The 16,247-nt window shown below is 40.6% G+C and overlaps 1 protein-coding gene across 2 annotated transcripts in view; it reads right to left on the reverse strand.

Annotated features, from left to right (window-relative positions):
- ano9b (anoctamin 9b) overlaps positions 1–16,247 on the reverse strand; it is a 90,964-nt gene that overhangs the window by 67,980 nt on the left and 6,737 nt on the right. For both annotated transcript variants that reach the window (XM_039795490.1, XM_039795489.1), the window contains exons 2-5: positions 14,356–14,421; positions 12,265–12,387; positions 11,991–12,130; positions 872–921 (exon numbers count right to left, since the gene is read on the reverse strand). In XM_039795490.1, the coding sequence (XP_039651424.1) occupies positions 872–921; positions 11,991–12,130; positions 12,265–12,387; positions 14,356–14,421 (379 nt within the window). The remainder of the gene's footprint in view (positions 1–871; positions 922–11,990; positions 12,131–12,264; positions 12,388–14,355; positions 14,422–16,247) is intronic.

Genomic DNA, 16,247 nt, shown 5'->3' on the forward strand with positions numbered 1-16,247 from the left:
GACACCGTTGTTAGCTTTATAAGACCTTTAGTTAGATTTTGTATAAGTGGCGTGACATGTGTATAACATGTGGTAAGAGATTGCTGGTGTAACAAGCTCGCTGACGGCGCTCTCACTCACACAACGGGCCATTTAGCTAGCAGCGGGGAGTTGAAGGCCCTGGAGCTCTGTCAGGGCAGCGGTGTTGGTAATCCCTGCTGTGGGCTGCCAGCCGTGACCGAGCTCAAATTACCTCATCAGCAGGCCGGGTCTGTGAAGGAAGGCAGGGCGGGGGCGAGGGCAGCCACCGGGGGGGGCGAGGCAGCACCAGCGCAACTCCGACACACAGTCTTACCAAATTTGCAATTAGCCATCAATTTTCGGTAAAACGGCCCATATTTGAGCTTTATATAGTTGATTTCTCGCTTAAAAAGTCTCAGAAGTGAATTTAATACGAAATAGCCCGACAAACAATGTATAACTTTGCAGTGTCTGAAATATGCGGCCTGCTGCCGAAGTCTCCCATGTGTTTCTATGTAGTTTGCTCAAACCAATCAGCGCGTAGCTCATTCTGAATATTCATTAGCATACCATATTTGGAAAAAAAGCTCTTGTTCCAAATAGAGCCATATTCACAGGGTAGTTAAGGGCCTAATAAAATAGCATTCGGGCAATTTTCAGCCCAACCAATGTTACATACCCCATTAGGAGACCTTAAGGAACAGTGTAAAATACCCTATATAATCATTCTATCACCCCTTTAAAATGCTGTTGTAGGATTAAATCTTTACAGATTCTGCAGGAGCTCTGAAAAACACGTCTTACTCCATGTTTCGCTCAACCGGAAGCCCTGGATGATACTATTGAATTCTATTAAACCAATTACACTCACCTCCTGTGTTGATGTAGGTATGTTGAAGGATGAAATTGACCATTCGGATTCTGGAAAAATAATAAAACGTTCAAGTAAAATGAAGAAAGTCTATTGGCTGGATCAGAATGAGTAGGTTATGACGTTATGTATTTTGACTGCAAAGGTGTTGTTATACACCATACACATACATCATGCAGCCTAAAATCAGTGAATCCATCTGTCTATGAAAACTAAACTAAGAGCCTGTTTTGACCTGGTTTTAACAAACGTCCTGAGTGATCTGATCGCAAGTGGACAGCTCTAAGTACGTGTATTCACACATGGCAATAGAATGTCTCCAAATGCGTCCTCAGTGACCAGTTGTGATCGGATCTCTTCCCCGCTCTATATGCAAATATATATTTACATATAATTGTTCACATATACAGTAAATCATACATTAGAAACGTGCAAGAACTGATGAAAAAGCGCTGCCCACAGTCTGTCTGTGTGCCAACATAAGGATGTCTACAGATGGGCGCCGAACAGTCTCTGTGTGTTCAGCCTTTATCACTGTGGTTTTGAAGTTTAGTTTCTATAACTGTTTTATTTTACTTTTCATGTTCACTTATAGGAGTCGCGTTAAGTTGCAACTGATGAAGACCCAAAATTTCCTAATTTTGCTGCTTCATAATAAAAGCTTTTAATTAACAAAACAACGGGGGACTTTTAATGTGAGAAATCATAGGAAATTAAACTGTTTTACAGACGATGATTTTACCACTCAGGCTCTCCAGCTTACTCCAGCGCTGTCAGCACTGTGGAAATGTCTGGCAATGCGAGATTAATAAAAAGCAAAAGGAGAAGTTGTGACAGTAGTAATATCCTACATATTCATGAATTCGCGCACCATGGAATCTCATTTGTTTCTATAACTCACTCAAAGGGAAGACAAAATGTTGCCACACGGTAACTTTAGGTAAGCCGGAAGATTTTCAAGTTCTGTAGTTTCTCCGTTATCTCACACTCTGGCAGTGGGCATGGTGTCTGGAAAAGAGCAGCTGCAGGGTACCAGTATGCTAACATTACCCTGTGTCTTTAGCTGCATGCTACCAGCCGGTAAGCTACGCTGTGTTTGTTGTTGTTTTCATCAAACTTGCACAGATAGGCGGGAGTGAAGAGAGAAAAAAATTGGCACAGGGCTCAACTCAAACTTTTTAAGGCAACCAGGCATCAGCTTTTGGTTGCCGAAATTGATAATACGGTTGCCATGTTTTAAACTGCCTATATTTGGAGCAATTCATTTCTTATGTAACTATACCACACATTTTAATAATGAAACAATGAGATAATGGCTTGCAATATACAGTGCCTTGCGAAAGTATTCGGCCCCCTTGAACGTTTCGACCTTTTGCCACATTTCAGGCCTCAAACATAAAGATATAAAACTGTAATTTTTTGTGAAGAATCTACAACAAGTGGGTCCCAATTATGAAGTGGAACGAAATTCATTGGCTATTTCAAACCTTTTTAACAAATAAAAAACTGAAAAAGTGGGCGTGCAAAATTATTCAGCCCCTTTTACTTTCAGTGCAGCAAACTCTCTCCGAAGTTCAGTGAGGATCTCTGAATGATCCAATGTTGACCTAAATGACTAATGATGATAAATAGAATCCAGCTGTGTGTAATCAAGTCTCCGTATAAATGCACCTGCTCTGTGATAGTCTCAGAGGTCCGTGTAAAAGCGCAGAGCATCATGAAGAACAAGGAACACACCAGGCAGGTCCGAGATACTGTTGTGGAGAAGTTTATAGCCGGTTTGGATACAAAAAGATTTCCCAAGCTTTAAACATCCCAAGGAGCACTGTGCAAGCGATAATATTGAAATGGAAGGAGTATCAGACCACTACAAATCTACGAAGACCCGGCCGTCCCTCTAAACTTTCAGCTCATACAAGGAGAAGACTGATCAGAGATGCAGCCAAGAGGCCCATGATCACTCTGGATGAACTGCAGAGATCTACAGCTGATGTGGGAGACTCTGTCCATAGGACAACAATCAGTCGATACTGCACAAATCTGGCCTTTATGGAAGAGTGGCAAGAAGAAAGCCATTTCTTAAAGATATCCATAAAAAGTGTCGTTTAAACCTGGGAGACACCTGGGAGACACACCAAACATGTGGAAGAAGGTGCTGTGGTCAGATGAAACCAAAATCGAACTTTTGGCAACAATGCAAAGCGTTATGTTTGGGCGTAAAAGCAACACAGCTCATCACCCTGAACACACCATCCCCACTGTCAAACATGGTGGTGGCAGCATCATGGTTTGGGCCTGCTTTTCTTCAGCAGGGACAGGGAAGATGGTTAAAATTGATGGGAAGATGGATGGAGCCAAATACAGGACCATTCTGAAAGAAAACCTGATGGAGTCTGCAAAAGACCTGAGACTGGGACGAGGATTTGTCTTCCAACAAGACAATGATCCAAAACATAAAGCAAAATCTACAATGGAATGGTTCACAAATAAACATATCCAGGTGTTAGAATGGCCAAGTCAAAGTCCAGACCTGAATCCAATCGAGAATCTGTGGAAAGAACTGAAAACTGCTGTTCACAAACGCTCTCCATCCAACCTCACTGCGCTCGAGCTGTTTTGCAAGGAGGAATGGGCAAAAATGTTCAGTCTCGATGTGCAAAACTGATAGAGACATACCCTTACGCGACTTACAGCTGTAATCGCAGCAAAAGGTGGCGCTACAAAGTATTAACTTAAGGGGGCTGAATAATTTTGCACGCCCAATATTTCAGTTTTTTATTTGTTTAAAAGGTTTGAAATATCCAATAAATTTCGTTCCACTTCATGATTGTGTCCCACTTGTTGTTGATTCTTTACAAAAAATTACAGTTTTATATCTTTATGTTTGAGGCCTGAAATGTGGCAAAAGGTCGAAAAGTTCAAGGGGGCCGAATACTTTCGCAAGGCACTGTAATTTCCTATCCCCCTCAAATAGGGGTGCAACGGATCACAAAACACACAAATCAGATACATTTTTGGATTAGCACAAAAAAGGGGGGAATTTAAGTGATTATTACAAATGTAATAATAACTTTTAACAATAAGTACTTCTTTCACCAGTAAATTGCTGTTAAAAGAAAAAAAGGGTATTTCACAATAACTTTGAATGCACAACTAGATTTACCAGTTTACCAGTAAACGCAACATTTTATCCCATCTGTGTTGTCTTTCCGACAACAACTGTAACCAGTGCTAGTTTGTGTCTTTTAGTTCATAGCTACATTCCACTGTTGGAATGCTCTACAGTGGTATACAGTCAAACTTCTACACTGTTTAGCTGTCAGCATGTTAACCGTGTTTAATCCAGTTACTACTGTAGCTAACGGCAGGGGCATTTCTAGGACTTGAGTAGATTCGGGGCTTAGCTCGGACCCATTTAAATAAACTGAATGCAATGCAAAACAGCGATTGTCTTGCCCAGCTTGTTAATAACCAGTGTATGTTCATTGTAGCTGACCAGTTTGTAGATGTTATTTAGATGGCACCACTATTTGGCTTAATCATAACTGGCCTGGCAACCCAAAGGCCAAGGTTGTGTTTCCAGATTTGTTTGGTGACATATGATGCGGGGGTCTGGGGGTCCATCCCCAGAATTTTTTTTGTGTTTACTAGCGTGACATGCATAAATGTTTCTGTTGCCTCTAACATGGGTTTCGGAGCATCAGAGAGCAGCGCAGACACAGACCTGCCAACCTTGAAGACATTTTATGAGTACACCCCCCCCCCGCGCGCGCGCGCACCAATCACCGCCAATCACCGATGAGAAACTTATGAGATACTTAACATACTACATAATATAATTTCACCAATCAAGATTTATTAGTTACTTATTAGTAAGCGGACGAAGATGGATGGAAGATTTATTAGTTACTCCATAACCATATACAAGTAGACCATAAATGTTATACAATTGCTATCACTCCTAACATTGAATTGAAAACAAACATTGTACAGGAGGCATAGCACATAGAAACTTCTTCCACCTGAAAATACATTGTTTGGCTCATCACTACCTTCTAGATTACAATAAATTATTATTACTGTGTAGAGGAGTGGATGAATGGCTGTACGCGTAGTGAAACTACTATACAAATGTTTTCTTATATCCTGTCCAATATTTTGTGCCCATATATTTGTTAGTCTAACCAACAGGAGGCAGAAAGGCATATCTAAGCTCTAGATATTAGCTCTAAGTACTTCTGTGTTAAAGATGAGAGTCAGACCAGGTTAACATGTAGCCTTCTTCTGATTACTGAAGGGAAATTAAGTAGTTTAAGTAATGATTTACTCATAAAGCAACTTTAAATAGGCCTAAAGCAACTACTAAAAAAAGCACAGATTGAAGCCTGACAGAGACACAATTATAGGCTAATAAATAACATGGGTCAGATATTTTAGATATGCTTTTAAAAATGTGACATGGGTGACAGTGCATTATGTCAGTTGCCGTCACATCACATAAATAGCCTAACTATTACCTTTATCTTACGTTAATCAGCACCTGGCCTTTCTAAAACCTTTTAGTTTTCTAGCCATTCCACCACTTTTCTAACTGCCCCCAACTAATGGGAAGGCTGGCAGGTGTGATAGGCTAGCCTATTGACACCAGGTATGGGCAAGTTAATTCCAAAATGTAATACATTATTGATTACTAGCTACTGTCATTTGAGAGTAATTAGTTATATTACAATATTACTGTTTCTGAATTGTAATGCTTTACACTACTTTTGCGTTACTTTTGAGTTACTTTCACCAAAATAAAAGCGGGAGTATTCTTGGCAGGTAGCTTGTAAATTATACCACGGGGTCAACAAACTCATCTTTATCCACTTTAATACATCATCATTTATTCATATTATTTTGTATTATTAATATGGCTGCAAAGTAACTAAAGCTATAAAATAAATAGTTAAGTAAAATGTTCAATAGCCTACTTTACTCTGAATTGTGGTGGACTAGAAGTAGCCTAATAAGTAGGAGAAAATGAAAAATACCCAATTAAAATTGAATCAAAGTAGCCGACTGTAGTATACCGACGGCTATAGTTACTTTCCACCGCTGATAAAATGTAATATTAGCTTACGTGTAGCAAGACTAAACATTAATTCTCGACATGTGTCAGTTGCTCGGTCACATTGCTGTCGTCACTGACAGGACACCGATGTTGTCAGTTACCGTCTCTGGTTCTGGCTCTGACCACGGGGAACAGTGACGGGACAGCTCGCTTCAACCCAGCGTAAACAACTCCGGAAAACGTCCTTGTCGCAAATGTATCTCTGCAGTCAGTTCAACCACTGAATTGTAGCGCGTTACTCCCATCATCCATTTGTTTTTAATATCATTATGTTTCGGGGGGTGGGGACTGGAGTATTTGTTTATGGGACTGTGTTCGTTACCTGTTGCCCCTTGGTGACTGATGTCGATGTCTGTCTTGCACACGGTGCAGAACGCGTACTGTCTATGTGAGGTAGCCTGGACATGTGGAGGAAAGGCCATCTCTCCGGTTAAGAAATCGTTCCGAACCTTTTTTTGAGGCGGTTCAGCCATGACATGCAAGCCTACGGTTATCCGGACAGCCTGGCTTGCTGAGGGTCCGTGTACTTGGCGGCCAACGGATTTTCGTTTTGAAAGGAAAAAAACAAAAACGAAAAACGGCCAGTTTCCCAATTACCATTAGTAAATAGGAAAACAAAAAACGGAAAACAACCCATTATTCGTTTTTTGTTTTGATATTAAAAAACGGAAAACGAAAAACTATCTCGTTATCCGATTTTCTTTGATGTGTTTGTAGATGGAACTCGGAAATTAAATTGTGTGTATAAATCTTATTCCTCATTCATTTTTTTTTCGTGACCCGGAAGCGATCGTAGGTAGTAAGCGGCTGCATACCCGGAAATCATTTGGACATCAATGAGACCATGGACAGTTAGAATGATACGGACGTAAAAATGTTTTTATACGAATATGCTAGTTTTATATTAGAAAACCGAAAGAATGGGATGTCTTGTGGGGATATAGCAGCTGCATTGGGTTCACAGTTTGGAACGATACGGGGGTTTTCTGAGAGGAGTGTGCCGAGCTGGTGTGCTCAGCAGGGACTTGTGGCGAAACACAAGTTGACTTTTATTATGAAGTGGTCACAGGAGATTAGCGCTGACTGCTCTCATTCATCAAAAATGAGTCTACACAACAAGACAACCATCATAGTCTAATAATAATAATAATGAAGCGAAAACATTTTCAAAACTTCTCATTTTCATTGCCATTGCTTTGGCAAATATCTGTCAAACAAACTAAAATCGAAACCATGATTTGGCTTTCCCTTATCAAATCGCAAAAGACTCCGATTTAATACAACAATATCTGTCAAACAAACAGGGCTATAATTAGTATAAATAAGATATAAAATCAATATAAATGTGATTTTTGGAGGTTAAAAAAGTAACTACCTAAGTCAGTAGGCCTACATTTTAAATGAGCTACTTAATTTTACTTGTACTTGAGTAAACAACAAAGTAACAGTACTTTTACTTAAGTAGAACATTTTTTTACTCTTTTCACTTCTGCTGATTTATTTAAATCTAAAAATTGCATAGACCTAGCCCTGGTCTGCATATCGGCCTAGCTGTGGTCAGCTTTTTATTTACTTTAAGAGTAGCATTCATTTGTATGTTTAACAAAAGCGGTAAACGGCGATTGATTAAAAAAAAAAAAAAACTTGCCTTAGCAATACCTTCAGCGATTTCAACTTCAAGTTGGCCATCAGGACAGAAGTCCCTGACAAGTCCCTGCTGAGCACACCACCTCCGCACATTATTATTATTATTATTATTATTATTATTATTAGACTATGATGGTTGACTTGTGTAGACTCATTTTTTATGAATGAGAGCAGTCAGCACTAATCTCCTGTGACCACTTCATAATAAAAGTCAACTTGTGTTTCGCCAGTGAAATGATTTTAATATTTGCATATTAAAAGCGATATGCAGACCAGGGCTAGGTCTATGCAATTTTTAGATTTAAATAAATCAGCAGAAGTGAAAAAAGTAAAAAAATGTTCTACTTAAGTAAAAGTACTGTTACTTTGTTGTTTACTCAAGTACAAGTAAAATTACTAGTAAAAGTAGCTAATTTAAAATGTAGAGTTACATAGTTACTTTTTAACCTCCAAAAATCACATTTATATTGATTTTATATTTATACTAATTATAGCCCTGTTTGTTTGACAGATATTGTATTAAATCGGAGTCTTTTGCGATTTGATAAGGGAAAGCCAAATCATGGTTTCGATTTTAGTTTGTTTGACAGATATTTGCCAAAGCAATGGCGCAAAACAACGTTAGAGACCTTTTATGTGAAAATGAGAAATTTTGAAAATGTTTTCGCTTCATTATTATTATTATTATTAGACTATGATGGTTGTCTTGTTGTGTAGACTCATTTTTGATGAATGAGAGGGACAGGGAGACGTTGCATAGATGATAGCAAGTGAGATAGCGGAGAGAAGAGAGTATCTAAGGCGAATTGTTGCAGTCACTTCCATGTTAGGGAGACAGGGAATCCCCTTTCGTGGCAATAATGAAGTAACAGAAGAAGTGAGTGCAAAGATTTTGTAAAACGCAAGTTACAAATAGCCTACCCTGGGGGCTAATCACCTCCTGTCTTTAAATCCTAGTGAGGTCTCTGCTCCGGACGTGTCGCACTGTCAGTGGCGGATCTAGAAAATTTTACATGGGGGGGCAAAGGGGTAGCAAGAGATCTTGGTAGGGTGGCAGGGGAAGACGGTACATGGAAACCCTCATACATAAACTGATATGCCCTACTACGCCCCGCAACGCCCTGCTATGCCCTAAACTGCTACGCCCTAAACTGCTACAACTATTATTTCTATTCATAGTTCCATTATCTTTTTTGTTACTATAATTACCATTATTATGAATCATAATTCTCTATCTGTATCCATCTGTATGTAACCAGCGACCACCAAGACCCTGGATATGTCTGATGTTTCTGTTGCACCAAATGCTTGCTCTTGGGAGAATTGTTGGGTCATTGTAACTTAAAGAGTGTGGTCTAGACCTACTCTATCTGTAAAGTGTCTTGAGAAGAGTGAACTGTTGTTGTATATGTAAATATTTACATATCTAACCCTATAACATATACAACAGAATGGAAATAGCCAAAAACTGAAAACACATCATGTCACAGGACATGTTATGTTACTGTACTGCAATTTATATGTAAGGAGAATATAAACCAACCATATGGTCCAGGGGTTACTGCAGCCTCCTCTTCCTCTCTGTCATCTTCATCCTCCTGATCACTCTCTGCCTCTGTCCCTCTTTCTGAACCTGCAGCCTCCTCTTCATCCCTCACTGTCAATTCTTCCTTTCCCTCTTCTCTTTCACTCATTTCTGCATCTCCTTCTGTGGTCTTCTCCTGCTCTGACCTGCCTGGTCTCTCCAGTTTACTGTCTTCTCCTTCTTCATTTCCCTCCTCCTCTTCCTCCTGTGCACTACTCAGGATTTTCTTGGCTGGCAATATCCCCACTTTTAGGCTTCAGCTAATATCTCCAGCTACTCTGGCCTGCAAAAGTCAAGATGTGAAAAGCTCTTGTTATTATTGTATTACATTACACTGTATGGCCCTGTAGCTAATAAGTAGTCTAAAAAACATAACATCAGACGAGATTTATTACATGCACACATCAGTTATGTTTAGACTAGCCTTCTTAATCCCGTTGTATTTGTTGTTTTCCCAGTTTGACAGTAAAGCATGTTGCCTGGTTTAATTTGTGCAGCCGTATTGCCGTGATATGTGAGAGGAAGTGTATTTTATAGTAGCCTACTCCTTAACTAATCATATACAAATGATCGGTCTCAGCAAGCACTGTGTAGTGTGTTGTAACGTAGCACCACCGAGCGGCGACCCTCTGTAAACGTTATGAATTCAAACATGCCAGTTTGTAATATTCTGTATTATGCTCTTCTTGTCTTTACTGAAATCAAACTAATCAAACAGCAGAATGCGCTTACAACCCACGAGGGAGCAATTTGACTTTTGGCTAACAGACGCGCTGTTGTTGATACTGACTTCGCCTTTAGCAGACATTATAATTATTACAAATTTAACTTTAGATGAAAAAACGTGTGTTTTAACTTCACCTGGGGAAACAGACTTCACTTTGAGAGGCTCGGGGGGGGGCAGCTCAGTAGCTCCAGTCTTTCCGGGATGCAGGGCCCCCCCCCCCCGCAGCACTCGCTGTGTGCGAGCCTGAATGTGCGAACGGCGCTCTGCACGTTTGATGCAGGGACGTAGCTAAGTATTTGAGGGGCAGGGGGCTAAGATTACATCTACAATTATTATTTATTATGAATTAATATAAATTAATTGTTTGTTTAAATGTTTTAAGAAGCCTGTGCACATAGTGGCAGTTTGTTTTTACAAGCAAAGTTTTTTGAATGCCAAAGTTAGGGGGGCAGCTGGGGGGGCAAGGCCCTACAGTGGGGGGGCAGCTGCCCCCCCTTGCCCCCCTGTAGATCCGCCCCTGCGCACTGTGAATGCAACATTTAACATTTAGCATGTTTTAATAATGCTAAAACCAGTCCTGCAGGATTATGACAGGAAAGGACTTTTTAGTAAAGCTATCAAAGCATGAGAGTTGGAGTTTATTCATCTTTGATGCTGACGGACTGGTTCAGCCTGCAGCAGCTGTTTCACTTCACTTTGTATTTCCTTGATCGATTTGATAAGGGAAAGCCAAATCATGGTTTCGATTTTAGTTTGTTTTACAGATATTTGCCAAAGCAATGGCAATGAAAATGAGAAATTTTGATTGTTATTATTATTATTATTAGACTATGATGGTTGTCTTGTTGTGTAGACTCATTTTTGATGAATGAGAGCGGTCAGCGCTAATCTCCTGTGACCACTTCATAATAAAAGTCAACTTGTGTTTCGCCACAAGTCCCTGCTGAGCACACCAGCTCCGCACACTCCTCTCAGAAAACCCCCGTATCGTTCCAAACTGTGAACCCAATGCAGCTGCTATATCCCCACAAGACATCCCATTCTTTCGGTTTTCTAATATAAAACTAGCATATTCGTCTAAAAACATTTTTACGTCCGTATCATTCTAACTGTCCATGGTCTCATTGATGTCCAAATGATTTCCGGGTATGCAGCCGCTTACTACCTACGATCGCTTCCGGGTCACGAAAAAAAAATGAATGAGGAATAAGATTTATACACACAATTTAATTTCCGAGTTCCATCTACAAACACATCAAAGAAAATCGGATAACGAGATAGTTTTTCGTTTTCCGTTTTTTAATATCAAAACAAAAAAACGGATAATGGGTTGTTTTCCGTTTTTTGTTTTCCTATTTACTAATGGTAATTGGGAAACTGGCCGTTTTTCGTTTTTCGTTTTTGGTTTTTTCCTTTCAAAACGAAAATCCGTTGGCCGCCAAGTACACGGACCGCTGAGGCACTGTGACTGAATTGAATTAAACGCGCGAAGCATTTGGCCAGGAGGGGCAGGTGGGCGGAGGGTTAAAATGCAGCGCTCTGATTGGCCGAAAGCTTTTCACTCCTCTGCTCAGCGGCAGAATCAAAGTCATAGATGTACATTGCATAGAAACTGAAACCGGAGAAATGCGAGATGCAACAAAATGCGTACCTAGAGAGCAGCAAATCGTACAAGCGTACTTAAGGGTCAAAATGCGTGCCGAGTACGCAAAATGCGTACATGTTGGCAGGTCTGCAGACATTTAGCTGAGTGGCACCGTAATGAGGCACCAAAATCCGCGTTGCTATTTCATCCGTATTTTCGTCACAAATATTGAACAGGTGGTTGCCAAAGGGGGCAACCAGAGACCACAAAACGGTTGCCAAAGGGGGCAACCAGAGACCACAAAACGGTTGCCAAATGACTCAATCTGGTTGCCGGCAACCGTTACTGTCGAGCCCTGTGGCAATTCTGATTTTGATTTTAACAGTCGAAATTCCGATAAATTTTCAATTTAAAATCGAAATCGTGACACCCCTAGTGTATATACAGTATGTGTGTACATACCTGGTAGCCTGTGTGACAGAGCCCCTTTCATCTCCACACCAGTTGCAGGAGTCTGAGACTTTGAGCAGGTACTGGTAGTCTTCAAACATCTCACTGGGAGCACGGAGACCGAAAAACACTTTGTCATCATGGACGATCCGCTAACACAAAAACACACACATTCTGTGAAATTCTGTCTAATTTGATTCATACAATCATTCCCACTATATTACATAATGTGTTAGGTCAGGGTGTTTTGAAGAAATGTTGGTCAGTGAAGATAGAAAAGACTCACAGTGACAGAGATTTTTTTCTTTTCTAGCTGCTGGATAAATGCTCTCTGTCTCTGAGCCTTCTGGTCCGTGTCATCGTTCACCACATGGGCCACCAGTACATAGTCAAATGTCCTCTGGGTGGGCTGTTCAAAGACAACCCCCACACACACACACACACACACACACACACACACACAACATATTTACATTGTTCGCATTAAGCAGCTCAAAACAGGTATTATACTCCGATTGTTCAACTAAAAGAAACAAAGCAGATATATTTTACCCACAGCTGTCTATGGTGACCAGAACTATTTAACAGAGCACTGTAAACATTCTGTGTAGAGAAAATCACTGGTTTTGGTTACATCAGGTTTAAAATCTCTAGGTCTATTTGACCTGCTATTAAGTGCATAACGACCAGGTACAAAAACAGCTTTTTTCCCCACAGGCTTATCATCCCGTCTCATTGTACTGCTCTGTTGATTAAACAGACTAAGTTAAAGCATGTTGTTCACAGTAAAAGAAACCAACAAGTTTGACATTGCCTAGGTTACATTGCAACCTGGTCGAGATCCCAATACACTCAAACATACTGCATACCTGCAAACTCAGAAGGGTTGAAAAAGGTGTTTATTGCTAAAGGCAGTTACACACCAACCAGACGGCCAACCGTCTGCAGAAAAGCCAGTCGGACTGATCAGTCTCCCTAAATGATTTATTAAAAATTGAATAACAATAACTTATTTCACCAGTAAATTCCTGTTAAACAACCACTGGATGGGAAAAGGGTATTTTACAACAACTTTGAATGCACCACGAGGCTGGCGAGTCTGTGTTTTTCAGACAACGGCAGCAGCAGACTGTTGTTGGAATCCTCTACAGTGAAATACAGACAAACTTTTACACTGTTTAGCTGCCAGCATTTTAACTGTGTTTACTCCATCTGCTAGCTAACAGTAGGCTAACGTTACCTGCTGTCAAGTTTAGTGTTAACTAGCGTCCCGTCCGGCGATGTTTCAGTTGCCTCTAACATCCGTTTTCGGAGCATCAGAGAGAAGCGCGGGGGGGGGCGCAAAAAAAAGACGGAAAAAGGGGGGGGGGGGGGAAGGGGGGGGGGGGGGGCCCGCCCGGGGGGGCGCCCCCCCCCCCCCCCCAAAAAAAAAACATCTACCACGACTCACGTGGATGACATTTTACCATTCAAAACGGCGATTTTCGCCAAAAAGCGACTAGTTTGCAAGTATGATACTGTCATACAGCTATACCAGTTGCTAAAACAATCGTATTGGTTATTTATCGGCTGATATGGCTCATCGATGGATTGGATAGGGTTCATATGTCATGACCGTGTCAGCGTCATGTCACTCTTATACTACTAGATACATTGAAGTAAAGTGTTACCCACATTTCATTGTCTAAATTTTTTCCGACTTCATGACAACAGAAGGAAGACAGTTTCCAGCTCCATAAAGAAATCCTTATTTTCCCAGTTTGGTGTGAAAGAACTTAACTGGGCACACGGAGCCCTGAACTGAGTAAAAGCTAGCACCACAGTTTAAAAAAAAAAAAAACTGTTCTGGTGCCACTGAAAGTTCCGCCGGATGTCCCTCATTCTCGGCCAGATGTCCCTCACTTTCCGCTTTCATTGTGTTGGCATTCTAAACTCTAAACTCACTGATTATGATTGGTTTAAAGAAATGCCAATAAACCAGAGCACGTTTTTCTCCTATCACAGAATATTGTGTGGACTAGCCAGACCTTCCTCCACAGCACTGTGGAGATAGGTCTGGCAATGCAAAACTAGGTTTTACTTAACAAATAAAGCCCAGATCGTGTTACAGGAGTGAGCACACCTAACAGACCCATTACACAAGATACTAGATGAAAATGAGAGAGCTAACATGAACAGGTTTATGGTTTCATCTTAAACAGTGACAGAAGGACCTTTAAAATAAAACTGTCTGTTCATGTCTGACAGCATACAGGTTTATCGGTCTAACACAGACACAGACTCTTTGCACTTTTTGCATGTTACTGATGAGATATATCTACAGTTATCTTGTTTATATATGAAAAGTGGACTGGAGGAGAGAGATGTGCGTTCTTACCGTTGAAGGAAGTAAAGGATCAGTGCTGTAACTGTCCTTTTGTCCATCGCACAGCTCAATACTTTCCTTTAACACACACACATACAGATTAGGTTAGCAATACATCTACATACACAGTACAGTACAAGCATGTTGTTTTACCATACTGACTAGATAGGGTCATATTACAGATAATTGTAATTAAATCCATACTCATTTTGCCCCCGAGATATTCTGAACATTCAAACTTTCCAGTAAAAACACGAAGCTAGGGAGGGACTTGTCTCGGATATTGATTGACGCTTAAAGTAGCCAATAGCGCTAGGTGGGCCAGAGTGACAGCAGCTAAACATGGAGCCACAGGAAGAAAGTCGGTTATCTGTTGTGGAGGACTTGTCGCCACCGTATCTTTTTCTGTCTAAGTGACTGATGGGAACAACAATCATTGACACTGGTCCAGTATTAAACAAGACCGTTGCAGTCGGCAGTCAGCGAAACAAGCTACAATGTAAGTTATAGGGCAATTGTGCACCTTTGTTACGTTCACAAAAGTACTTTTTTTGCCATTGACAGGCTCGGATTATTATTTTAAGTGCCTGACAACATTATTTTAAGTGCCTGACAACATTATGGAAAAGGATTTTTATGGAGGTCAACCTTTCCGTTAAAGAGTAAGATCCTTTTTTCAAACATAAAAACATCTGCGAAAGACAGAGAGAAAGAGAGAGATAAGAATATGGGAGTTATCTCAACTCTAAGATATTACTGGTCACCAGTCATCTTATCTGGAGTTAAAATAGTGAGCTGGAGTTTACAAGAAACCTTTAAGATCTCTACAAAAGGCATGATGAGTCCTCTGTTGCTCCTCAGTAGATTTAAAGCTAGCTGTGTAAGTACTGAAATATCTCATTCCCTCAACTGAAAAGTTCAATTCATAAGCAATAAAATGTACTCTTGCTAAAATAAAGGGTTTTACTGCCTTGTTTGGTCTTGTATGACCAGTTAGTGTGTGGTGGCTAATATTAGCAAATATGTGTGGCTATTGTTAGAAAAGTTGGTTGCTCTTTATTAAATGAAGTGCTGGTTTACCCAAAATTATTAAGAAATTTGCTTTTTTTCTGTTTTTATTTTATTATTTTATTGGGGGAAAAATAATATATCCTTGCTTGCACCACCAAGACGGATCAGAGTGTTCAAACACTGTGAACTGTGTATTGGGAAATATCTGCAGTTACTGTTGGTAATGTGAAATAACATCTTCAATTAACATTGAACCAGTCTAATTACAAAATCTTAAATAATCCTCTGGTTGTTCACAGCTGTTTGTGCAGCTGTCAGAAGTGGTCCTCTCTAACAGACATTTAGCAGGCTGCAAGTCCAGACCTGCCCGACACGCTCAGCTTCTCAGGCCCTGTCCACAAGAACACAGGTATTTTCAAAACCGTAGCTTTCCTATACGGCTAGGCCATTCGTCAACACACAAACGCAGTATCAGGTCACTGAATCCAAACCTTTTTTGAAAACTCCTGCCAGGGAGAAGATTTTTAGAAACTCCAGTTAAATTGATGTCGTGTAGCCAGTGAAAACGGAGATTTTGACTTGTGACAACGGAGTGCGCACTGTTGACTCCTTGTGCGCCGCTAACACCTTTGTTTACATGAGACAAATCTCCACAATGGCGGACGTAGCTAAGATATTGCTGCTAATAACTGTGCTGACAGTGCTTGTTACATACAGATACATGCACACAGTTCTCCCATTATATTGGAACAGAGGTGTCAGAATGCAGTACTTCACAAGTCACTGCTTATGACTATACTCCCACGACACAGAACTCGCCGCCATCGTCGCTGGTTTTGGATGAGACCCGGTCGGACCTCTACGGGAACTTCAGGCTACTGATTAGCCAACAT

Source organism: Perca fluviatilis, chromosome 3 (genome assembly GCF_010015445.1).
Source record: "Perca fluviatilis chromosome 3, GENO_Pfluv_1.0, whole genome shotgun sequence".
Classification (NCBI taxonomy): domain Eukaryota; kingdom Metazoa; phylum Chordata; class Actinopteri; order Perciformes; family Percidae; genus Perca; species Perca fluviatilis.